Source organism: Quercus robur, chromosome 9 (genome assembly GCF_932294415.1).
Source record: "Quercus robur chromosome 9, dhQueRobu3.1, whole genome shotgun sequence".
NCBI lineage: Eukaryota > Viridiplantae > Streptophyta > Magnoliopsida > Fagales > Fagaceae > Quercus > Quercus robur.
In genome coordinates, this window is record NC_065542.1 from 11763726 (window position 1) to 11791370 (window position 27645).

General features: G+C 34.7%; 1 protein-coding gene and 1 pseudogene across 1 annotated transcript; both read left to right on the forward strand.

Moving 5' to 3' along the window:
• Positions 1-1164: 1164 nt before the first annotated feature.
• Positions 1165-7511, forward strand: LOC126700274 (ABC transporter C family member 10-like). The gene is made up of 11 exons (XM_050398348.1): positions 1165-2506; positions 2668-2981; positions 3077-3163; positions 3648-4235; positions 4321-4485; positions 5215-5509; positions 5672-5886; positions 5961-6266; positions 6420-6483; positions 6564-6803; positions 7287-7511. The coding sequence occupies exons 1-11, from the start codon at positions 1165-1167 to the stop codon at positions 7397-7399; spliced, it is 3729 nt and encodes a 1242-aa protein (XP_050254305.1). The 3' UTR covers positions 7400-7511.
• An 8532-nt stretch (positions 7512-16043) lies between these two features.
• LOC126700278 (ABC transporter C family member 10-like) lies at positions 16044-27371 on the forward strand (annotated as a pseudogene).
• Positions 27372-27645: the final 274 nt, after the last annotated feature.

Genomic DNA, 27645 nt, shown 5'->3' on the forward strand with positions numbered 1-27645 from the left:
TTTTTTTTCACAAGTATACTTTAGTCTACTTTCAACAAAAAGTGAAAAAAGCTGATGCCAAAGCTGACGGAAAATTTGGTTAATGAAATATGGTATTGCTTATATTTTTAATGCTGAGTCGGTTTCTCTTATTAGAATGCTTGCGGCAAAGCAAGCGGCAATATGAACTTAAGCCTATTTGGGTATGTCAGAATCATGAACTTACATTTCTGCACATAATGAATCACTCTCATTCACAAGCAAACGGCAAAGCAGTTGGTGAGCAAAATACATAAACAGAAAGTTAACCAAAGCAAAAAAGAAAACCTGCACTAGATATCAGTATAAAAGAAAGGTCAGACATATTACTACACAAATAAATAACAATTTGAAAGTACTCAGTTCTGATTTGAGTCTGTCAATTTTGTTTAGCAGCTGGGTATGTATCACTTTATTTACAGTTATTATGTTTTTTTGTTTTATTTTGTTTTCTTTACAGATATTCGGATGATTTTAATCCTCTCACCCCACATATCGTTTACATAAGCATTGTAGGCTAATCTAAGAACAAGAACGTCCATAGTTATTCCACCAAGATGAGATTCAACCAAGTATATTTCATCCTGAAATTTTCAAAATTGAATACTAATTTTAATTTTCATGACCAAATAGAAATCTTGTATGTCCAATTTGTTTGGTCAAGTTCGGAGAAGAGCAATTAATGCACCAATGAAAAATATTGAATTCATTCAAGTTGAGGAAACAAAAAAGGTAGAGGAAGACTAAAAATTAAATAAGTGGAAGTAGTAAAAAAGGACATGTTAATTAAGAAAGTATTAAAGAGTACGACTTTAGATAGAATTGAATAGTAGAAAAGAATAAATGTGGCTGACCTTTACTAATTTATTGAGGATCTATTGGCGACCCCTTAAGACCAAGGCTTAGTTGTTGTTCTTTCATAATATTATCAATTATACACTCTCTTTTACTTCCTTTTATTTATTTATTTATAGTAAATTTTATGCAATAAGTAATTAGATGAAAAGTTTTTCTGTATATACTTATAAATGTGTTCTTGCATGCAATACAGAGATTGAAGAGCAAAGGAAAAACAGAAAAATGAAGGGTGACAGTGATTCTGTTGGCCTTGTTACTCCATTTGCTAAAGCTGGATTCCTCAGTAGAATGTCATTTTGGTGGTTAAATCCATTGATGAAAAGGGGTAGGAAGAAAACTTTGAAGGATGAAGATATACCCAAGTTGCGTGAGGCAGAACGAGCAGAAAATTGTTATTTTCCGTTTTTAGAGCAACTTAACAAACAGAAACAAAAGGACCCTTCTTCCAAAACTTCAATTCTAAAGGCAATAATTTTATGCCATTGGAAAGAAATTTTATTTTCTGGGTTCCTTGCTTTGTTATATGTTCTCACACTATCTACAGGTCCTCTACTTCTGAATGCCTTCATATTGGCTGCTGAGAGAAAAGAAAGTTTTATGTATGAAGGTTACGTTTTGGCAATATCATTTTTCTTTTTAAAATGCATACAATCCATGTCAGAAAGGCATTGGTACTTCCGAAGCAGGCTTATTGGACTGAAAGTGAGGTCATTGCTCATAGCAGCCATCTATAATAAGCAACTGAGATTATCCAATTCGGCTAGGTTGATTCACTCAGGTGGTGAGATAATGAACTATGTTACAATGGACGCTTATAGGATTGGAGAATTTCCATATTGGCTCCATCAGACTTGGACAACATGCCTCCAGCTATGTATTGCTATAGTAATCCTTTTCCATGCAGTGGGGCGAGCAACAATTGCAGCAATGTTGGTGATAATTCTCACCATGATTTGCAATATTCCACTTGCAAAGCTACAGCATAAGTTTCAGTCTAAGCTAATGGTGGCACAAGACGAGAGATTGAAGGCTTGTTCAGAAGCTCTAGTGAACATGAAGGTTCTGAAACTGTATGCTTGGGAAAATAATTTCAAGAATGTTATAGAATATTTAAGGAAGGTGGAGTACAAATGGTTACGTAAAGTGCAGTTAGAGAAAGCATATCATAGCCTTCTCTTTTGGTCCACTCCAGTTTTGGTCTCTTGTGCTACATTTGGAGCATGCTATTTCCTCAGGATTCCTCTTCATGCAAATAACGTTTTCACCTTTGTAGCAACTTTTCGCCTTGTTCAGGAGCCAATTGCATTGTTTCCTGATGTTCTTGGAGTGGTCATTCAAGCAAAGGTTGCATTTGCACGTATTGTAAAATTCCTTGAGGCACCAGAGCTGCAAAATTCACATGTCCAGCAAATTTGCAACATGGAGAGTGTGGATCATTCCATTTTTATTAACTCAGCAGAATTTTCATGGGAAGAGAATTTATCGAAGCCCACCCTGAGAGACTTAAATTTGGAGGTTAGACTTGGCGAAAAGGTGGCTGTATGTGGAGAAGTTGGCTCAGGCAAGTCAACTCTTCTAGCAGCAATTCTTGGAGAAGTTCCAAAGATTCAGGGAACCGTGAGTTTCTACCGCTCTTTTACTTTCTTTTCTAGTTACAAAGTACATTTTAACCTTGTTGAAAACTCTCTTATTACATGCATTCCTACACTTCAACTCTAAAGCATATGCATTCATATGGCGCCAGTGTATTCTGAGTATTTTGGTTCCATTTATTGAAATTACAGATTAAAGTATATGGAAAGATTTCCTATGTTTCTCAAACAGCATGGATTCAAAGTGGGACAATACAGGATAATATTTTATTTGGGTCTGCTATGGATAGTGAAAGATACAAAGAAACACTGGAGAGGTGCTCATTGGTTAAGGACCTTGAGTTGCTTCCTTTTGGTGATCTCACTGAAATAGGAGAGAGAGGTGTTAATTTGAGTGGTGGTCAGAAGCAACGTATTCAACTTGCCCGTGCTCTCTATCAGGATGCTGATGTATTTCTCTTAGATGATCCATTCAGTGCTTTGGATGCACAAACTGCAATGAGCATATTTAATGTAATTGTATTTCTTGAACACCTTCCATGTATATGTAATTTGTTTTTTACTATTTATATACTAACTTAAAGTGTAAATTACTCAAACTGTGATAGGAATATGTTATGGGAGCACTATCCAAGAAGACTGTCTTACTTGTGACCCATCAAGTTGATTTCCTGCCTGAATTCAATTCTGTTTTGGTTAGTATACGAAAGTTTCAAAGAAGATTAAGTGCATAGAAAAATTATTTAAAGTTTATCTAGCATTTTTTCCTCTATTCAAACAACAGTAAATATTTTGGAGATGTGACACTCTAAATAGATTAGAAATTGGATTACATTGTATGAGTGTTAAGTCTCAGATTGGGTATTTATTAGGTCAATCTGGACTATAAAAGTGATTATTAGTAGTCCTAATTGTGACTTGACTTGTCCTTGGGAAATGCCCGCAAAAGAATATTTTACTATGGTTTTATTCTTTTACAATCTCCCCTTCACTGATCAGATTTTGGTGGAATTCCATACATTCTTTAGTTATGTCATGCACTATGAAGCAAGAATCACTTATCCTCCACATTATATTGATCTTTACTTTCTTATTATGTAATTGGTTATTGATATTATCATTAGTTGGAATCTGTTAGTTTTACACAATGATTTGGTGTGAGTTTCATTTTGTGGACAGTTGATGTCAGATGGAAAAATCCTGCAAGAAGCTACTTATAATCAGTTGTTGGCCTCCAACAAAGAATTTCAGGACCTTGTTAATGCACATAAAGAGACGGCAGGTTCTGAAAGGCTTACAGTTGTCAGTTCTACCAGTAGACGAGGAACATCGTCTAGAGAGATTGAGAACATTTATGTTGAGAAGGAATTACAAGCAAACGAAGTTGATGGATTGATTAAGCAAGAAGAGAGAGAGATAGGAGACACGGGCTTCAAACCTTATAAACAATATCTGAATCAGAACAAAGGGTTCTTGTACTTCTTCATAGCCTGCCTCTCACAGCTTATATTCGTGGTCAGTCAGATATTGCAGAACTCATGGATGGCTGCCAATGTTGATAATCCCCGTGTCAGCACATTGCGATTAGTCAGAGTTTATTTGTTGATTGGATTGGCCCCAATACTGTTTATATTATGTAGAACTCTTTCTACAGTTGCTTTGGGTCTTAAATCTTCTAAATCCTTGTTTTCACAGCTATTAGACTCCCTTTTTCGTGCACCCATGTCTTTCTATGACTCCACACCTCTGGGTAGAATTCTTAGTCGGGTGAGTGTCACAAACATAAAATATTAATGTCCCTGTTTGACTTCTAAAACTAATGTTTCTACGTGTCTCCTCACATTACGTGCAGGTTTCTTCTGATCTGAGTATCATAGATCTTGATGTCCCATTCAACCTTATTTTTTCTATTTCGGGTGCCATTAATGCGTATGCTACTCTTGTAGTACTAGCCATTGTCACCTGGCAGGACTTGATTATCACTATACCAATGCTTTATCTTTCAATTAGCTTGCAGGTAATACTGGACAACATCCTTTCATGAATAATATTCTGTGGAAGCATGCCATGCAAATCAATAATATTTTAGACATTCTGTAACCATCATCCTTGGCTCCATGATGCTAATATAGTAGATAATCACGTGAAGTGAAGTGATCGTTAGTGCAATGCATACTGTCTATACGACAAATGTTGGACAATGGAATTGCTTTTCATCAGTAATAGCTTAATGTAGAGTCAAATCAGAAAAATAATATGACAAATCATGACCGATTCATGTGTTAGGGATATGAATACAGAACTTGTAAATTTAAATTCTTGGACTTTTTGGAATTGTTACTGAATTTTAGGTAGAGTTTCATAATCTTTTACTATATGAAGGCTTTCTCAGCCCTTTGGCTAAGATCAAGTGACAGTAAAATGCCATTAATTTGTGTTAAATTTTAAAAATTATTTTCATAGTGATTGCATGTCTTGATTAATACTGTAGAATTCTGGCCAAATTTTATTATGAGTTATGTCATGAAAAAGTATTAAGAATTTGTTGATAATGTTCAACTTAGTGGATCAATTGTGCTGAGCAGAAATTTCCTTTCTTGCACTCTATGATTAAGTTTTTTGTTTGTTGGCTTGGGGGGGGGGGGGGGGGGAGGGGAGTGGGGGTACTTTCAATTCAAGTGAAATGTTATTGAGATTTCTTTTGGTTTAACAAGTATATTTGACAGAAAATGTTCCCTTTTACTAGAGATACTACTTTGCCTCTGCAAAAGAATTGATGCGGATCAATGGAACGGCCAAGTCCTTAGTGGCCAACCATCTGGCTGAGTCTGCAGCAGGAGCCATGACGATAAGAGCTTTTGAGAAGGAAGACCTGTTCTTCAAAAAGAATCTTGGCCTCATTGATACAAATGCTAGTCCTTTTTTCCACTGTTTTTCAGCAAATGAGTGGTTGGTTCAATGGATAGAAATAGTCTGTGCGACAGTTCTTGCCTCTGCAGCACTTTGCATGGTTTTGCTTCCTCATCGGACTTTTAGCTCTGGTCAGTATACGATTGTTATTCTTGGAAGTAGGACCATTTCAGTAATTTAGTTATTTACACATCTTCTATGCCTCTGCCTTATTTTGTAGGAAGAAAATTTTGGAAATATAATGCATACATGATGTTGAACTACTGCCTCTCCTATATGATTTGCAATTGCAGGATTCATTGGAATGGCACTTTCTTATGGTCTTTCCTTAAACATGATGCTTGTCCGTTCAATTCAAAAGCAGTGCACTATGGCAGATAACATCATTTCTGTGGAAAGGCTAAACCAGTACATGCATATTCCCAGTGAAGCACCTGAAGTAATAGAAGGGAACCGCCCCACAACTAATTGGCCAGCTGTTGGTAAAGTGGAGATACAAGATTTGCAGGTAAATTTTGATTCATTTAATATCAAATCAAAGGAAGCTATGTGTACATACTGAGAAAGTTGATTTGAAAACAGGTCAGATATAGGCCCAATGCACCACTTGTTCTTTGTGGGATAAGTTGCACTTTTGAAGGAGGGCAAAAGATTGGTATTGTTGGTAGAACTGGCAGTGGGAAAACTACTCTAATAGGTGCTCTTTTTCGTCTGGTGGAGCCAGCTGGAGGGAAGATTTTAGTTGATGGCATTGACATCTCTACAATTGGACTTCATGATTTGAGGTCACGTTTTGGAATAATACCTCAAGATCCTACTCTTTTTAATGGAACTATGAGATTCAATTTGGATCCCATGTCTCAACATTCTGACCAAGAAATATGGGAGGTACTACTTCGGTTCTTTTCCAGTTCTGGTTGCTTTGACATTAGAAGTATTTATTGGAACTTCCACTGGGTAAACAATGCTTATAAAGAAGTATTACACATTTAATTCTGTATGGGTTGCAATTTTGCAATAAGTGATGTTTTTTATTTGAAGGTTCTTGGAAAGTGCCATTTACAAGAGGCACTTCAAGAGAATGGAAAGGGCCTAGACTCCTTAGGTAACGTTTCAATATTTTAACATGTGGCATGTGCTGAATTCTAAATTTTGATCATTAACAACTATGAACCTGTCACTCAGTTGCGGAATCTGGATCGAATTGGAGCATGGGGCAGCGGCAAATTTTCTGTTTAGGCCGTGCACTTCTGAGGAGAAGTAAGATATTGGTGCTTGATGAAGCAACTGCATCAATTGATAATGCAACTGATATGATTCTGCAGAAAACTATTCGTGCTGAATTTGCAGATTTTACTGTGATCACTGTAGCTCACAGGATACCCACAGTGATGGATTGCACGATGGTTCTTGGTATTAGTGATGGTAAGTCACACATTATTTCAAACCCTGGACATAGAATTACTATTCCCTATTTGTTTGAGCACCCAAATCCTATACATTTCTATGGATGCCTTCCATTACATTGATATATCTAATTTTTGAATTTCCTAATCTAAATATTCCCAAGATCTAGTTTTAGAGTGTAGTCCTTTTCTTTATCTGATTCCACAAATCACAATGTACATAGTATAGGGTTGAAATAAATTCTATTTCTCAAAAAAAAAAAAAAAGGGTTGAAATAAATTCACTTTTGACTTCACAATGAGCAGATGGGACATGTTACACTTTTCTTGACATTGTGGCAACTGTATGTCTAGTACATATACATTATATGGAAGGATCTGATGATGTACAATTAAGTGAAACAAAACCCCAAATATAAATGTGAAAACTAGTAGAGATGCATGAAGCAATAAATTTGGCATGAAAAAGTTACTAATAGGAAATGTTTCCATTCTATTTCAGGAAAATTAGTGGAGTATGATGAACCAATGAAGTTAATAAACAAAGAAGGTTCCCTGTTTGGACAGCTTGTTGAGGAATACTGGTCTAATCTTCAGTCAGCAGAATCACATTGAATATAACAAAAATTTCTTAAGTAGCCTTTTATTGGCTCTGGCTTGGTGTTGTGCAAGCAATGTAAAGAAAAGAAGTATATTTAGTATAAATAATATCAAATTTTATTTTTAGTTTTACCTCACACTAAGTAGTATATGGATCCACACATGCATAACCCAAATAAGCCACATGGCACAACAGACACATACTTGAGTTTTTTTTTTTTTTTTTTTTTTTTTTTTTTTTGAGAAACAGACACATGCTTGAGTTGATGCAGAGGAAAACTAAATGGCTAGTTTTTAATATTTTTATGCTCTGGTATTCTCCCTCCTTTGAACCTCCACTATTCCACAAAGCCACTAACTAACCCTACATTCCTAATTTAGGGCCTGACTTGGGGATTTTTATTGTCTAGCAATAATTTCTTTCAATTGATTGTTAAATCATGTAATTGAGGTCCTAAATTGAACATTTGAGCCATTAATTATGCTGAATAGTGGATTTTAGTGAATTATTAAAGATTTTAAGTCTTAGGGTTAGGGTTACAAATGACATTCCTACTTTGGGGATTTTTATGTTCTAGCTATTATCTCTTTAAATTGAATAATATTGAATGAAATTAAGATTCTTAATTAAGGAATGGAGCTCTCAATTTGGTATGACCAGCTTATAATGATCTATCAAATAGGGATCTTTAAGGATTAAACTTACAACATTAAATTATGGTTTTCCAATCTAAGAAGTATTTCACTAAATTGGTACTGAATTGACTGAAATAATTTATAACTAGAACATCTAAGTAGGGTTTGTGATAACAATTGGGTGAAATCATAATATATTTACAAGTAATCAAATAACAAAACGTTAAGTTTAGGACTAGGCCAAAATTTGGGGGTTTGATGATATGAATGTTTTTCTATCAAATTTAAAGTGCATATATGAAATTGAAGCATCCAATTAAAAGTATAAACATTCAATTTGATGAAATGAACTAAGATTATGATTAACTTTATTTTAGGATTATAATTGAAAGGGATTTTTCCTCAAATTGGGGTCTTGTCATCCAAGTTTAATTTTTCAAAATAGGCAACACTTACATGATTATGTGTGTGTGTGTGGGGGGGGGGGGGGGGTGGTTGGAGATGAGATGCAAGGACTTTAGAGAGAGAGAGAGAGAGAGAGAGAGAGAGAGTAATGGGGGTGGAAAAGGTTTACAACTAGCTCCAACTTCATTTTATTAGCTTTAAATATACGATTGAAAATTTGAAATGAATGTGTCTTTTTGTAAAAGGAAAGATCCTCTAGATTACAATGTGAATTTTGTAAAACTTCTTGTCCTTGTGAATTGTGATGAATAAAAAACCTATGTTCTAATGTGTTGCTCGATATTATATTCCATATCATTGTGTGACCCACTAACATTGTTTTCTTCTTTTTCTTTTTAAAGGAATTAAAATTTTTATAAATAGCGAAGAGTGTTGTAGTTCAATTGATTGAAATCTCTCTTGATATTTCCCAAATACATCTAAGGTTTAAATCCCTCATTCTCCATTGTAACTTTTAAATTATAAAAAATTAAAAATTAAATGCATGATATACTACAATAATGGAACACAAAAGGAAATGATCTTAATAGGACAGAATATTTTTGTTCATTGATCGCAACTTGTAAACTTTATCAGGATGGTTGTGCAAAGGCCCATGCATAGTGGATCCTCTTTTCCAAGTTCTAATAACCATGTCATTAACAAGCTAATAAAGAAGGGTTAAGTGGGTCTTGACCTGCTTTTTTGTTTTGTTTTTCTGAAGACATCATATGCTTGATCAAAAGTAGGAAAAAGATAATGGATCTCCCACACTGTCTATGTGACCATGTAAACCATGGGAAAAAGGAAGCTATTTTTTGTTGTTGTCATTGTTGTTATTGTTATTTTTGTTAATTTGACAATTATAATAATGAGAAAGTGGAATTCGAACACCAATTCTGCTAGAGACCAAAAAATGCCACTCAATTAGAAAGCTCTTGACAAATAAAAAGTTATTCTTACTATCGTAGCAATCATGCTTTGTGGGGGGAAGGGTGGTTAATAACATCGATATTTTTGTCAGTTGATTTAACTTTAAAGGAATTAGAAACTTTGTTCAAGCAAAAAATTGAAAAGCATAAAAAACTTTTACTACTCTTAAAAAGGGAGGAAAAAAAAAGAAGATAAACAAACATGAATATTCAGCGAATTAATTAATGGATTTTATTTATTTATTTAAAAATACAATGCTTTACAAACAAACAAACAAATCTTACATATTGATGAGGCAATGTGCTCTAACAACCGCAGGTCAAACGTATAGATTAGAGGTAAGATAGTCTATAGCACGTCTTAGCAATAAATTTCGTAATATTCTTTGAAGATTTTCCAAGGAGAGAATAAAGACTATTTTCATGATACTTATTGTCATAGGTTTATAATTCCAGATTATGTATCCCTTTCAAGGAGATGCAAAGAATCCCAACCAGTAGAAGAATATAGTTTTATTTTTATAATTCTATTTTTAACCTCAACAACCTTTTTTTATTTTTCCCCTTCTAGAAAAGGTTGAAAATTTTATTCATGAATTTAGAGAGACTGTACATCATCTAGTTAAGATAGTTTCTTCTCAAAAAAAAAAAAAAAAAAAAAAAAAAGGAAATCAAGATAGTAAATCCTCTAACCAAATATTACAACAAGACTTAGCATTTGAGGCCAATAATCTAGCCACTCAATGGCCATCACATCCCAGTGTTGCTGATAATCTCATGTTATGGCCATATCTACCCATAAAAGCTTATGTAGTGGTTTTGTTGAAAAATTCAACAATTTAGACTAAGTTCACAATTATCAATTTATTTGTTCATTCAATCACACTAAGTATTACCCAAATCTTTTTCGAAAAAATAAAAAAAGAATTACCCAAATCTATAAATAGTAGGTAAAAGCAATAAACAATAAACAAGCACAACGATTTGGGGTAATGAAGTTAAAAATTAACAAAGAGCTAGCCACATAAAAAATAATAAAAAAAAAAAAAAAAAAAAAAAAAAACCACCTTGGGAATCCGTTAGAAAATTCATTATAACGGAATAGTTACAATCAATCAAAACACACAAAATTTTTGTAGTTTAGACTCTTTATGTAACCTCTGTAATTACCCACTTGCCCTACTACTGCAGTAGTCTAGAACTTCTAGAATCCTTTCATATGGAGTTCTTCATGAACGACACGACCTCACATATTGGAACATCTGGCACTCCAAAGAACTCCTCTCGAAGATTTGCTGTAGTAATAAACTCACTAGAATGGATCTTTGTGATTTCAGATGATTCTCACAAATCACTTTTTTTTTTTTTTTTTTAAAGGAACTTGGATTTTGTTTTAGCACGATTTTGCTGGAAAAAATTGGCTTTTGCTCATTTTAAAAAAACAATCTAGCATTTTGTCCTCTTTCCCAAATTAATTAGTGAAATGCCCCTCTTTTGAAACTCAATTTTCTCAAAATTGAGTTAAGCCCTATAGTGACGTTTTTAAAGAGCTTATAGTGACGTTTTAAGGACTTATAGTGGCGTTTTGTAATCCGATCTCCATGAAGTCGAGTTATAGATAAAAAAAAGAAAAAAAATTGCATGTAACATGACTTCATGGAAATTGGATTACAAAACGCCACTATAGGTCTTTAAAACGTCACTATAGGCTCCTTAAAACGCCATTATAAGGCTCCAGAATTTTTTTTTTTTTTTTTAAACTCGATTTTGAGAAAATCGAGTTTCAAAAGAAGGACATTTCCCTAATTAGTTTGGGAAAGAGGGCAAAATGCTAATTTTTAGTTAGAAAGGGGCATTTGCCCATTTTCTCTCGATTTTGCTTGAGCAAGAATCGATTGAAATACTTGCGAAGTCTTTATTTGCATTATTGTTTCGCTCAAGCGAGTTTGAATTTCGCTTGAGAAATTCTTTGAACTTGAATTTTTTTAATATTAATCAGAATTGAAATAAAGGTAACCCTTGATTTTGTAGCATGGACATGGAATATGCCAACCTAAAACCTAACATTATATATTTCAAATCGTTATACGTTTATTTTTAGTAATGATTCCAGAAAATTAATTGAGATAAAGGTGAAAATGACCCACTTATTACCTAAAAAATAAAAGCCATTTGTCGATCAAAAGAAGAGATGTACGTGAGCCATGACAACATCCCACTAACATTTCGTGCTATGATTCTTTAGCTCCCTAACCAACCATAATTCCCAAGTTTAAACTTAGTACCTACATCAACTTCTTTTAAAGAATAGAATATCTTATAGTGGAAAATCCAACAGGAGATCACTTCCCAGAGTTTCAAAAGTACAACATCTTTTTAGTGGAAATCCAACTAAAATTCTATTTACTTGAGACTAGAGGATTCCAGGACTTTAACCCTAAAAAACTAAAGTTATTGTTAAGGTCATATTTTATTTTAATTGGCTAATCCTTTGACAAAATGTATTTTACTTGTAATTGGATAGATCTAAGATGAGTTTAGTACTTCAAGAAACATGTTGTTCAAGTCAAGTATTAAAGACATGAAGATTGGTCCAAGAAACAAGTGAAGGAAAGTTGTCCATTAAGTCTTGACAGATAGCTCGACTGATGCCTACTATCGAGACTTAATGTAAAGCTCGATAGATAGCTTGACAGTAACTTGATCTATCGAGACTTACGATTTTCAGTTTTCTAAATTTGAAATTCGACCCAGGCTTGTGTAATTGTTTAGGGTTTCTTTTCTCACAACACTAGATATATAAGACTTATTTTAAGAGTCGTCATACACGGATACAAAGTCCAAGAGACTTATTTTCTCTGTGAAAAGCTATTGCATTTGTACACCATAGGGTTTTCTAACCAAGTGCTTCCAGATCTTCATTGTTGATGAAGTGAAGAACTTTGCAGCTGACAACATCTGTTCAAGTTGCTGGAGTTAGTCCATACTGGGGTTCATTCAAAATGTTAGTCACAAATTGGAAGTTTGTGCATTAAAAGAAAGAAGGCTACTACAAGATCAAGTCCAATTGAGTATTGGAGTAAAGGTTCAATTGTAGGTTGATATTTCAGGATAGGCCAGGGTAGTTGGTGAGATTCCTTATACTTGCAATCGCTTGATTGTTGATTAGTGGATTCTTGGGAGTGGTGACCTTAAAATCACTCGGTGGGGTTTTTACCTTGCAAGGTTTTCCTCATTTGTCAACAAATCACCTTGTCAAATTTATTTTTCGTTGTATTTAGTATTTTTGGTGATTTGTTGGTGTCTTCATGATTTGCATGCAATTGAATTTAATTAATCAACTTGGGTAATTGAATTAATTAACCAGGGTCAAGTAATTTTAACCCAACAAGTGTTATCAGAGCAGGTACACTCTAATAGGTTTTAATTTTTGATATGTGATCCATTGACCCCTACTGTTATGGATCGTGGGCAATCCCTGATTATTCCTCCTTTATTTGATAGTATTAACTATGTATATTGGAAAATAGGCATGAGAGCCTGGCTTGTAGTTGAAGTAGGTTGGAAGAAACCTGAAGAGCCACCAGCAACATGGGATGATACCAAGATCAAAGCTGCAAATTTTAACAGTAGAACATTGAATGCCCTGTTTAGTGCTGTGACCATTGAAGAATTCAAGAAGATCTCTTTCACTAACAATGCGAAGGAAGCATGGACTATTCTTTAGAATACCTACGAAGGCACAAAACCTGTTAAAAACTCCAAGCTCCAAAGGCTCACTACCAGTTTTGAGGAAATAAGGATGGATGAGGACGAGTCCTTCGATGAATTCTATGCCAAGCTCAAGGACATAGTGAATTCAATCTTCAATTTTGGAGAGCAGATTCTGGAGCCCAAGATTGTCAGGAAGATTCTCAGATCTCTTTCGGAGAGATTCCATGCCAAGATCATTGCCATCGAACAATCAAAGTATCTTGACTCTATACTTTGACAGAGCTAATTGGAAACTTGAAAACCTATGAATTAGGGTTAGCAAGGGTTGGCAAGGGTGGCAAAGACAAGAACATGGCCTTGAAGACTAAGATTGATGATAACAATGAGTTGTCTAATGATGAGGATATCAAGATAAAATCTTATATCACCAGAAAATTCAAGAAGTTTATCAAAAATGCAAATGTCAAAATAGGTGATAAAGATCACAATCAGTCTGCATTCTCTCAATTCAAGTCCCAAGCATGGTTTTGAAACCCGGACTGGACTGGACGGTTCGATTGGGAAAATCGAGAACCAGACTGAGAGAACTAGACAAACCGGGGTTCAATCGGAAAAACCAAATGAACCATAGGCCGGTTCAACCGGTCATGGAATAGGGAAAAATTAAAGAAAAATGCTGCTACTAGGATCCGAACCTGAGCTCTCACACCTTGTAAGCAAGATTAGTAATGAGAAGATTGATACCTGATGAAAATGACCCTGGGTATGCAATGGCATGACTGTACAATGGCATAACTGAAAATGACCCCGAGTATGAAAGAAGTTGTTGACAAAAAAAAAAAAAGAAAAAAAAAAAAAAAGAAAAAGGAAGAAGGAAGAAAAGAACATAAATTCACAAGCACACGGTGGAGGATGCTCAAGTGAAGAGAAGAATAGAAATTCACTTGAGGTCATGAGCACTGCATATGAAACTATCAAAGAAAGAAGTAAAGAGAAGTTTTGAACTGTAAAATGTCAACTTTGAAGCACTTTGCGCGGACGAGGTGCTGCCAACGCATTCTTGGAAGCTAAGCACTTTCATTTTATATTAATATTCTTTACTTTTTTTTATTTGCTTTGTTGGTTTGTCCGCCCACCAAAACAAGAGACTCTTGTTAGTAAAAAATATCCAAGATATAATAATAGGTTTAAATGAAAAAATATTAGAACTTAACTGAAAGTTATGATATAATAACTTAAGTTACATATTAAGTTAAATATTAACTTAAACATGGTTTTGTAACATAATTGTGAAAGTTATGATATGAAAAAATACATTTGAAAGATAGATTTCTATATTTAATTGGGTTATTTAATTTAATTTTTTTTATTTATACTAATTTAATATATTTATTTATATTTAAATAATTATTAAATTAATTATGACGTTATCATGGTTCGATTCCGTTTCAACCTTAAAAACTTTAAACCTCTCCCTTTTACGGTTCAATGAATGGTTCGAGTCTAAAAACCATGGTCCCAAGACAAAGGCAAGAGAGAATTCAAAGATGTTGGTCAAGGTAACAGTGTTCCTACTGGACCAAAGTGCAATGGGTGTCAAGGATTTGGACACATAAAGCAAGAGTGTCCCACATATCTCAAATCCATTGGCAAGAGCAAAGCCCTATCTCTTGCCAATGGACCAAATTTTTTGTTTTGTTTTTCTGAAGACATCATATGCTTGATCAAAAGTAGGAAAAAGATGATGGATCCCCACACTTTCTATGTGACTATGCAAACCATGGGAAAAAGGAAGCTATTTTTTGTTGTTATCGTTGTTGTTATTGTTATTGTTATCGTAGCAGTCATGCTTTGTGGGGGGAAGGGTGGTTAATAACATCGATATCAATGTCAGTTGATTTAAGGCAATAGAAACTTTGTTCAAGCAAAAAATTGAAAGCATAAAAAACTTTTACTGCTCTTAAAAAGGGAGGAAAAAAAAATATAAATAAACATGAATATTCAGCGAATTAATTAATTTTATTTATTTATATATATTTAAAAATACAATGCTTTACAAACAAACAAATCTTACATATTGATAAGGCAATGTGCTCTAACAACCGCAAGCCAAACGTATAGATTAGAGGTAGGACAGTCTATAACACGTCTTATCAATAAATTTGGTAATAATCTTGGAAGATTTTCCAATGAGAGAATAAAGACTATTTTCATGATACTTATTGTCATAGGTTTATAATTCCAGATTATGTATCCCTTTCAAGGAGATGCAAAGAATCCCAACCAGTAGAAGAGTATAGTTTTATTTTTATAATTCTATTTTTAACCTCAAGAACCTTTTTTTTCCCCTTCTAGAAAAGGTTGAAAATTTTATTCATGATTTTTTTGCATGGAATATGCCAACCTAAAACGTAACATTATATATTTCAAATCGTTATACGTTTATTTTTAGTAATGATTTCCGAAAATTAATTGAGATAAAGGTGAAAATGACCCACTTATTACTTAAGATTGTGTTTGGAAACTTGGATTTGGATTTAGATTTGGATTTTAAATTAATAGATTTGAAATATCTTGATTTCAAATCTATTGACTTTACTTTTAGGAGTTATTTCAAATCCAAGCACTTTAAAGATTTTAAATCATTTGTGGATTTGTCAAATCCAAATCTTTGACATTTTTTAAACTATACGAACAAGATATTTGGATTTCAATCACCAAATTCAAATCCAAATCTAAACACCCAAATCATGTCATCCAAACACACCATAAAAAATAAAAGCCATTTGTTGATCAAAAGAAGAGACGTACGTGAGCCATGACAACATCCCACTAACATTTCCTACTATGATTCTTTAGCTCCCTAATTAACCAACCATAATTCCCAAGTTTAAACTTAGTACCTACATCAACTTCTTTTAAAGAATAGAATATCTCATAGTGGAAAATCCGGCAGGAGATCGCTTCCCATAGTTTCAAAAGTACATTTATCTTTTTAGTGGAAATCCAACTAAAATTCAATTTACTTGAGACTAGAGGAGTCCAGGACTTAAACCCAAAAAAACTAAAGTTATTACCTGGAAAACTATTTCTGGGAATTGGGATTCTCTAACAATTTATGGTCAGTCACTTGTTTAACCCTTTAGGTATGCTTCCTCTTTTCTTTAATTTGTGTTGTATGACTCACTTGCACTCTTTTAAACGTGTTTTCATTTAGTGGTCCATGATGAACACACTTTCATATCCACATGCATCGCATACAGGATTGCTTATCACTATCATTGACAATAACATTATTGCTATTATGTTCTAATAAATGTGAGACCTTTCAGTAATTCTCCCCCATCATCGACAGAAGATATGGTTAGTGATTGCTTATATTTCTAAGCAGTTGAACTTAATACTGAATTGGTTTCTCTGGAATACATGCATGCAGCAAAGCTTTTTGTATAAACTACGTACCAGCTAAGTGAAGGAGAAAGAACCTGTTTTTATGCTTATTGAGGTATGTCATAGTCATGAACTAAATATTTTTGCACATATGGAAACACTTTGAAATTCTCATTCACAAGAAAATAGATAATTTGAGCTTTTCTTCATCTTTTGGACATATTGGTATCCATTCCAAACCACAGTAAAGTGCAACAACAGCAAACCAATATAAACAGAAAGTTAACCAAAACTACAAAGAAAATCTGCACCACTAATTAATTGGCACATAAAACAAATGTCAAAACAAATTTGTTAGGTTTTTATGAGTGTTGGCAAACTATGAACAAATTGTAAGTCTTGTGTGTTCATAGAGGTGTATTTCAAGTCCGAAACGAATACCCAAGATCATCTTAAGAAAAGGAACTTTTTAGAAACTCATCAACACACGATCGATTTGAGTTGTGCCTCGACAAAATCTTAATAGTCTCTATCGATTGAGTTTCAAAGGATTCCGAGATCTCATTTAGGCCCATCAAGTTGGCTTAGGACTTGGATTTTGAGCCCTACTTGCTGAAGTATTTAAGGGATCATAAGAGTCGACTAAATACAAGGAGAGAGGGATTTTCACATGTTCCTAATGTTTCTATAACCTAATTCTCACTATTCGCCATCTAGCAGGAGAAATTAAAGTGAATTTGAAGAATATATAGTTCTTGAGAAAATTGGTGATCCTTGTAGTCACGATAAGGAAGTTTATATTTGGAAGAATACATATTAGAAGAGTCCAACTGGGTTGGAGTAACATGTGGTGATGTGTTAGTTACTATTGAGGTATCAACTAGAAGTAAGGGTTTATTTTAGTTGTAAAAGCTTCAAATCTAATAGTGGATTTTACCTTAGGGTTGGTGGTAAACTCTCGGCATGTTTTTTCCTTTAGTTTTGACTAGAGGTTTGCGTTCTTTATATTTTTCACTTTATATTATATTGTGATTTGTTGTTGTGGCTATTAATTGGAATTTAATTGAATACCATAATCGATTTATCAAATAATTTGGCATAATTATGCTTATTAACTTTTTAATGGCGTCTAAGTCATAACCTTTCAATTGGTATCAGATCGAGCTAGGTTTTTGTACCCTATAGGGATTAAGTATAAAAGGCATTATTATAACTTCAAAACGAGAGGTTGTAAAGGTGGCCAACTTGAATTTCCTAGAGAAATCATCCAAACCTAGTTTTATACACCCGTGGGTTCAAATTGAGAGATTTTCTACATGGTGTTGCCGTGTTGGTGTTATCTAGTAGTGAAGCTAAAATCACAAGAACATGCATAATTTTTCCACTAAGATGAGATTAGCCCTGTTAAATGCATCCTGTAACTTTCCAAATGAACTCTATTAATTTTAATTTTGATGAAAATAAGCAAATCTTGTATAGTTTATATGTGCTCTTTTACATGCACCTACATCTCTATTAATGCTCGGTATACCTGCACTACCATAGCTATATGGCATGTGCATACCATTTTTTTTTACTGATTTTCTTTCTAAATAATATCAACCATACAATTTTGTTCACTTTATTTAATTTTTAATTTTTAATTGAGTCCTATAAGTAATTAGATGGCAAGTTTTCTGTATATACACATAATTCCATTCTTGTATGTGATAATAGCTTAATTTTACATATTTATATCATTATTAGAAAGCATTATCATACTTATTTTGAGTTAATTTATGCATTTTATAGTTGGTTTTAGAATAATGTTGAATAATCAATTTTGTGTTTAATTGAATTTTAATGCAAGTAGATTTGTGCAAAGAAAAAAACCAATGGACTTTACTTTTACAAGGGCCATGATGAAGAAGGAAGACCAATCCAATTAAATTCAAGTCCAATTGGAGCAAGGAATCAGTATGCATGCAATAGAGAGTTTGAAGAGCAAAGAGAAAAAAGAAGGATGAAGCACAAAAGTGATTCAATAGGACTTGTTACTCCATTTGCCAAAGCTGGATTTGTCAGTAGAATGTCATTTTGGTGGCTGAATCTGTTGATGAAAAGGGGCAGGCAGAAAACTCTTGAGGATGAAGATATACCCAAGTTACGTGAGGCAGATCGAGCAGAAAATTGTCATTTTCTGTTCTTGGAGCAATTGAATAAGTAGAAAAGAGCAGAACCATCACCCCAGACATCAATCCTACAGGCAATAATTTTAATCCATTGGAAAGAAATGTTCTTATCTGGGTGCTTTGCTTTGTTATATATTCTCGCACTGTCTAGTGGTCCTCTACTTCTAAATGCCTTCATATTGGCCTTTGAGGGAAACGCAAAATTCAAGTACGTAGGACATTTATTGGCAATATCATTTTTCTTCTCAAAGTGCATACAATCCATGTCACAAAGGCAGTGGTTCTTCCGGAGCACGCTTGTTGGATTGAAAGTGAGGTCATTGCTCTTGGCAGCCATTTATAATAAGCAACTGAGATTATCCAATTCTGCCAGGTTGGTGCACTCAGGTGCTGAGATAGTGAACTATGTTACAGTAGATGCTTATAGAATTGGAGAATTTCCATTTTGGTTCCATGAGACTTGGACAACAAGCCTCCAACTATGTATTGCAATACTAATTCTTTTCCGTGCAGTGGGGCTAGCAACAATTGCAGCACTGGTGGTGATCATTCTCACCGTGATTTGCAATATTCCACTTGGAAAGTTACAGCATAAGTTTCAGTCTAAGCTAATGGTGGTGCAGGATGAGAGACTGAAGGCTTGTTCTGAGGCTCTAGTGAACATGAAGGTTTTGAAGTTGCATGCTTGGGAAACCCATTTCAAGAATGTCGTAGAAAATTTAAGGAAAGTGGAGTACAAATGGTTATCTGCAGTTCAGTTAGACAAAGCATTTCATAACATTCTCTTTTGGTTAAGTCCTTTTTTGGTCTCATCTGCTACCTTTGGGGCATGTTATTTCCTCGGAGTTCCACCACATGCAAATAATGTTTTTACCTTCATTGAAACTTTTCGCCTTCTTCAGTTCCACTACATGCAAATAATATTTTTACCTTCATTGCAACTTTTCGCCTTCTTCAGGATCCGATTACTGATATTCCTAATGTTATTGGGGTGACCATTCAAGCGAAGGTTGCATTTGCACGTATAGTAAAATTCCTTGAGGCACCAGAGCTGCAAAGTACACATGTCCCGCAGAATTGCAACATGGAGAGCATGAATCACACCATTTTTATTAACTCAGCCAAATTTTCATGAGAAGAAAATTCATTGAAGCCCACTCTGAGAAACATAAATTTGGAGGTCAGACCTGGTAAAAAGGTGGCTATATGTGGAGAAGTTGGCTCAGGCAAGTCAACCATTCTAGCAGCAATCCTTGGAGAAGTTCCAAAGATTCAGGGAACTGTACGTTACTACAGCTCTTTTACTTTCTTTTAAAGTTCAAAAATACAAAACTATGAGTTATGTTTAGACCCCTAGCATGGCTTAACTGCCCAATTTTAACCAATTTATTCACTTATTAGTTGGGTAGTTAATTAATCAATATTCAACAGTAGCACGGACAAATAATAACTATAGCCACGAGAGATAAGGAATTGTTCAAAAGTGAAAACCCAACAGGAAAAAACACTTCGGGGCCTAGTCTAGTCTCATCAAATCCCCTATGAAAAAGTTGGATACAATCAAGATTTATGAGACCTCCAGTATATTTAACCTGACTTGTATCGGAGACCCAAACTCTTGTTGGAACTACTCCTGAAGCCTTTGTCTTTATATATAGTGATTTGCCACCGCAAGAGTTGAAACTTTAACTAACAAACTGAATTCTCGGTTACTTCAAGGCCACTTGAAGATTTGATCTCGTCTATGTGGTTTCAGTATAGCCACTCTGACTAATGATCAATGATCTAGTGTTTTTGGGTGGCTGAATCTACTCTCAATGGTTTTGTCAATTTGGAGAGGATTGGAAGAAAAAACAAGTTAACAATGTTTTTCTTTTGGATCCAGTGGCCGCCTCTCTTCTCTTTTGGTTAGGGTTGATGTAGGGTTTAAATAGAAGTAGGCTTTGGGCTAGAAGTGGCCACCTCTTGAAACAAGTCAGAAATTTTTTCTATCATAACTAGTCGTTGACCCACGTTGACGATTTTTTTTTGGTTAAGTCAAAAATGAAATAGGAGATAATACTTATAAGTGTTAGTCCCAAACTCTTCTTAAATGATATGATTATTTTCTAACAAAGTATAGTTAATACAATATATTATATTTTCTTAATTAAGCTATCTATATTTGTTATTTGTAAGTTTTTATTTTTTTTCGAAGGAAACATAATGCATTTTACATACAATTATCATATAAGGTGAGATATTTTGTAAACAAACCTAGCATTGGTACACTTAGCAATCTCAATAAAACCCTAAAAATATGAAGATTGATGTGAATAGGAGCATTAGTGAGAAGATCGTACATCATCCGAACATGACAAGGATGAAAATAAGATGTGTGGGGAATGGGATACAAATTGGAACATAAGACTCGACCTAGTAGGTGGTACTCGGGAAGAAAATCATCAGTTTGGACAACCTTGCCAATCCAAGTGGTATTACATCAACAAAGATGTGTACGAGCCTCGTCGAGATTAGGGTGCTCATGGTCTTCATAAGACTTGGAAAAGGGTCCTTAACATAGGGAATGTGTATGAAACTAGAAATGAGATTAGGATTGACCTCAAACCAAATACCTCAAACAACCGTATGGAACATGTCCTCCCCTGTGATATGATGAAAATTAGAAAAAAAAAAAACTCACAGATAAAGATAGGTGCAGGCTCTATGAACTCTCTGTTAAGGCTTTCCCACCCTCTAGACTAAAATTTTGGGCACACAAGTATTGGATAGGGTAGGGAGGTCACACTTGGTGTGCATACGTCTATGACAATGTCACTCATGAAATGCATTGGAGGCATTGGCTTTTTAAATCTATTCTTGTCAAAGTGAGAAGAGGATGCACTAGTCCAAGATCTTTTAGGGGCCATGATCCTTAAAGAAATTAGAGTTGAAGGCAAAAGGATCAATATCAAGCTCAAATAGAATGAGTTTGTGCATAAGGCTTCCTAAATTGATGCAAACTAGTTTCAAGGAATGTGAATGCATGACATCTAAGATGCATCTAGGCCAATGACAAGGTAAAAAAAGTCAATCATGTCACTAGGACAATGATTTCATGACAAAAATCTCACGTGAACATTTTGTCGAACACATGGCGTGCATTATGAACACAACCATGGAATGAGTCACCCATAAATTTAGCCAAAAACCCACACCTATTGCCTCAAAGGCACCAAAGGGGAATAAACCCCATGAAATTCAAGCATTTGAAATAGAAATTTCAATATAATTGACTTAATCTAAAAAAACTTGACAAAAACCCCAATGTTTAAACCCTAGAATCTAAGCTGCATGATTTATGGTGCAAATGCACTAAAGAATATGTAAATGAGAGGTGTGAGTTTGCGAGAGAGGTGTAGACTTCATTACGCAATATTAAAATACAATTCAAATCCCAAAATACACTAAATTTTGTCTTAGAATCAGCCTACATTAAAAATCCTAAAAAAAACTTCTTTTTATGAATGTGAAAAAGTTCAAAAATACAAAGCTTCTTACCACATATGGCCTTCCAGGTACCTTTGCAATTATCCTTTTTTATTTTCAAAAGCAAACAAGTCAACCTTATCAATATCACCCAACTGAATGCCCACAACTTACTTTGTATTTGGACTAAATCATCAGACCTCACCTAGCTGAGGCTAGTTCCACTGGCATTACCCATTGAGAATATGATTGGATAACTTGGCTGAACAAGAGCTACCTATATCATAAACAATTCTCTGTCCATAGTGTTGGAAAATAATTTAGCGGCACAAATTCTTAATGCCAATAAACAAAGTTTAATTTGAATAATCAATAATAATAACAGGAAATTAAAATAAGTTATCTTAGCTGTAGAATCTTTAAAAGGTTGATTCGTGTCATTTGGAACTAAGCTCGGTGTGAAGCAGTTTCCAAAAACCCTCCGAAATTAGATTATAGCGTCTATTTCTGTGTTGGATGCACTTCCACACACAAATTCACAAATAAAGGCACATATTTATTGGGGTTTTAGGGTGGTTCTAGTGGGTTTCTTTACCACCTGCTAAGGACATGATGAGATCAATTTCAGAAAGAGTTTGCCCATTGCTTACCTGGAATGCTAGAGTTCGACCAGCTAGTGTCATCTGATAAGTGATCAGATTTGGTTGGTTTTGCGGGTGTGGTGCCATGACGACAAGGAGCAGATCCGACAGCAATTGAGGGAGTATGGAGATCTAGGTACCTAATGGGAAGCTCATCTTCCTTAAACTTTAAAATTCCAAGAAGCTCAGATTTGGAATCAACATCAACACCAATGAGTGAGCAAAATTTTAGCACACCTAGATGATACACAAATCATCTACCAAAACCCACTTCCTTGTTAAAACTCGAATTGCCATTACAAAGAATCATATCTTCTTGTGTTAACCCTTCTTTCCCTTCAAAATGACCCATCAATGCTCTATTGACTGCAATAGAGTATTTAGGGTAGTAAGACAACCGTTTCTTGAAAAAGTAGTAGTAAGGCAAACTTTGGTCCAGAAAAGAAAAAACTTAGCATGGCAGCCAATACAAAATCCCATTCATAGGAATCATAGGCCTTCAAGATATCAACCTTTTTAGCACATCCAACAGGTTTATTGTTCCTGTAATAACTTTTAACCAACACAACTTTTGTTAGAACAGGCTCATATCATATTCATTCCAACACTTCCAATTTCCAGGAATATGTCCATATGGCATGATTGTAATGCCCATCTAAAATTGAAAAAAGTTCGAGTATTCTAACTTAGTAATCTAATTCCATTTATCAAAATTACAGATCAAAGTCCATGGGAAGATTTCCTATGTTTCTCAAACAGCATGGATACAAAGTGGGACAATACAGGAGAATATACTTTTTGGGTCTGCCATGGATAGTGAAAGATACAGAGAAACACTAGAAAGGTGTTCGTTGATTAAGGACCTCGAGTTGCTTCCCTTTAGTGATCTCACTGTAATAGGGGAGAGAGGCATTAATTTGAGTGGAGGTCAGAAGCAACGTGTTCAACTTGCCCGTGCTCTCTATCAGGATTCTGACATATATCTCTTAGATGATCCATTCAGTGCTTTGGATGCACAGACTGCTACAAGCATATTTAATGTAATTGTATTTCCCAGCACCTTCAACATCTTTGTAATTTTTTTACTATCTATTTGTGTTCAAATTCTAACTTCAAGTGCAAGCTTACTTAAACTGTGACAGGAGTTCGTTATGGAAGCGCTTTCAACAAAGACTGTTTTACTTGTGAGCCATCATGTTGACTTCCTGCCTGCTTTCAATTCTGTTTTGGTTAGTAAACTGAAGTTAATAATAGACTGAAGTACACAGCACTTGGTGAGGTTAATGACAGGAATAGGTTTTTTTTTTCCCCATTAGAAACACACCAACTATTTTGGAGATATCACAAAACCGCCATTGTTTTCTTCTTTTTTCATTCTCTAGTAATGCCATGAACTATGCACTGAAAGTGTCACTTAACCTGCACAACATAGTGTCCTTACTTTACTTTTTATATAATTTGTTATTGAATTATTCCTTAGTTAGATTTGATTAGTTCCACATGATGATTAGATGTGAGTTTGGTTTTATGGAAAGTTGATGTCAGATGGGGAAATCCTACAAGAGGCTCCTTACCATCAGTTGTTGGCTTCAAGCACAGAATTTCAAGACCTTGTTAATGTGCACAAAGAGACGGCAGGTTCCAAAAGGCTTACAGTTGTTAGGTCTACTCATAGACAAGGAGCATCATCTACAGGGATTAGGAACACTTATGTAGCTAAGGAATTGAAAGCATACAAAGGTGATCAATTGATTAAGCAAGAAGAGAGAGAAATAGGAGATACAAGCTTCAAACCTTACATGCAATACCTGGATCAGAACAAAGGGTTCTTGTACTTTTTCATTGCCTGTCTCTCTCAAATTTTATTTGTGGCTGCTCAGATATCACAAACCTCTTGGATGGCTGCTTAAGTTGATAATCCACATGTCAGCACAATTAGATTGGTCTTGGTTTATATCTTGATTGGATTAGCCTCAATACTGATTTATATAAGTAGATATCTTTCTACTGTTGCTTTGGGTATGAAATCTTCAAAATCCTTGTTTTCACAGCTATTAGACTCCCTTTTTCATGCACCTATGTCTTTCTACGACTCCACACCCCAGGGAAGAATACTTAGTTGGGTAAGCATCTTGAACATGAAAGGTTCGTGTCCCTATATATTGATTTTTAAAACTAATGTTTCTCATGTGTCCCACCATTATGTGCAGGTCTCTTATGATCTGAGTATCATAGATCTTGATGTCGCATTCTGCCTTATCTGTTCTCTTACAGCTGCCACTAACGCTTGTGCTAATTTTGTAGTACTAGCTGTTGTCACCTGGCAGGTCCTGTTTGTCTCTATACCAATGGTTTATCTTGCAATTAGCTTGCAGGTAATATTTAAGGTCCTTTCATGAATAATTTTTTGGAAGCGGTTCTCTTTAATATTCTATAACAATCTGTAGTCATTACCCTTGGCTGCATGATGCTAATATAGTGGATAAGTACTTAATTAGCAATTATCCTTCCTTTCTTTGATCATGTTTATCTGATTGGATCAATTGTATTTATTTTTCTACTTTTTTGATAAGTAAATTTGAAATTAAATTGGCATTTCTTTTTGCTAGAGATATTACTTTACCTCTGCAAAAGAATTGATGCAGATGAATGGAACGACCAAGTCCTTAGTAGCAAATCACCTTGCTGAATCTGCAGCAGGAGCCATGACAATAAGGGCTTTTGATAAGGCAAGCCAGTTCTCTGCAAAGAATTTTGACCTTATTGACACAAATGCTAGTCCCTTTTTTCACAGTTTTTCAGCAAACGAGTGGTTGATTCAATGGATAGAAATAGTAAGTGCAGCAGTAGTTGCCTTTGCAGCACTTTGCATGGTTTTGCTTCCAACCAGGACTTTCAGCTCTGGTGAGTATATATTTGTTATCCTTGGAAGAATGATCAATGCAGCCATTTGTTATACTGGTACTAGATTCCTATGTATGTATTTTATTTTATAGGAAGAAATTTTGGAAATAAAATTCATAGAATGAAATTGAACTACTGACTCTCCTATATGATATTTTCGCAGGATTTATTGGGATGGCAATTTCTTATGGTCTTTCCTTGAATATTAAGCTTGTCACTTCAATTCAAAAGCATTGCACAATAGCAAATAAAATAATTTCTGTTGAAAGTTTAAATCAATACATGCATATTCCGAGTGAAGCCGCCCAAGTGATAGAAGGGAACCGCCCCACAACTAATTGGCCAGCTGTTGGTAAAGTGGAGATTCAAGAGTTGCAGGCAAATGTTGATTCTTTTATTGTTAAATCAAAGGAAAGTTGATGTACATACCAAGAAAATTTGTATGAAACCAGGTCAGATATAGGTCCAACGCACCTCTTATTCTTTGTGGAATAAGTTGCACTTTTGAAGGAGGGCACAAGATTGGTATTGTTGGCCGAACTGGCAGTGGGAAGACTACTCTCATTAGTGCTCTGTTCCGTCTGGTAGAGCCAGCTGGAGGGAAGATTATAGTTGATGGCATTGACATCTCTACAATTGGACTACATGATTTGACGTCACGTTTTGGAATAATACCTCAAGATCCTACTCTTTTTAATGGGACTGTCAGATATAATTTGGACCCCTTATGCCAGCATTCTGACCAGGAAATATGGGAGGTGATACTTCAATCTGTTCTACCTATGGTTGCTTTATACTGGATATTATTACTGGATCTACGCTTGTTAAAAAATTATGGTATAAAGTAGTGATTAGTCTTTTCAGGTCATGCATTTTTGCTTGGGTTGCAAATGCAGACTGATATATCAATGTGCATTTTGAAGGTACTTGGAAAGTGTCAACTACAAGAGACTGTTCAGAAGAAAGAAGAGGGCCTAGACTCTTTAGGTTAGTTTCAATACTTTAATATGTGGCATGTGCTAATTTTTTGAATGTGATCACCATTAACAACTGTGAACCTGCTACTCAGTTGTGGAAGATGGATCTAATTGGAGCATGGGGCAGCGGCAATTATTTTGGTGCACTTTTGAGGAGAAGTCAGATATTGGTGCTCGATGAAGCAACTGCCTCAATTGATAATGCAACTGATATGATTCTGCAGAAAACTATTCGGACTGAATTTGCAGAATGTACTGTGATCACTGTGGCTCACAGGATACCTACAGTGATGGATTGCACAATGGTTCTTGCTATTAGTGATGGTATGTCACACATTACTTTAATCCTTAGCTATAGAATATTCCCTATTTGATTGAGCACCCAAATCCTTTACATTTCTGTGGATGCCTTCCATCATATTGATATATCTAATTTTTTTAATTTCCTAATCTTATTTTCCTAAGACCTAGTTTTAGAGCCTAATCCTTTTCTTGATCTTCACAATGTATATAGTATAGGGGTGAAGGGAAGCCACTTTTGACTTCACAATGAACAGATGGATAATGTTTCACTTTCCTTGACGTTGTGTGTCAACTGTATGTCTAGTGTATGTACACACACATACACACACATTATATGGAAGCATCTGATATTGATATACAAAATTCAATTATTATGCACCACTCATATTCTTGACATGATGAGATGCTATTTATACAAAATTTATTTTGTTGGAGATGAGATGCTACACTACATATATAAAAATATATTCGGTCGGAGATGATATGCCATATCAGAAGTGGACTGAAAAAAGAAAAATAAAAAAGTGGACTTTCGATAGAGTAAAGGCTGTTAAAGTAATAGGGTGGAAGGGGTTTTACTTTTGCAACTAGCTCCAACTTCTTTTTATTAGCTTCAAATGCACGATTGAAATGCAATTTGTGAGTTTTTGCAAAAGGAAAGATCCTCCATATTACAAATGT

Bases quoted from the DNA above. Each gene is read 5' to 3' on its own strand.
- LOC126700274 (XM_050398348.1), top strand. From the start codon at position 1,165: ATGTCATTTTGGTGGTTAAATCCATTGATGAAAAGGGGTAGGAAGAAA. The intron at 2,507-2,667 runs GCTCTTTTACTT...TACAGATTAAAG, and splicing joins GGGAACCGTGAGTTTCTACC to TATATGGAAAGATTTCCTAT. The intron at 5,887-5,960 runs GTAAATTTTGAT...ATTTGAAAACAG, and splicing joins TGGAGATACAAGATTTGCAG to GTCAGATATAGGCCCAATGC.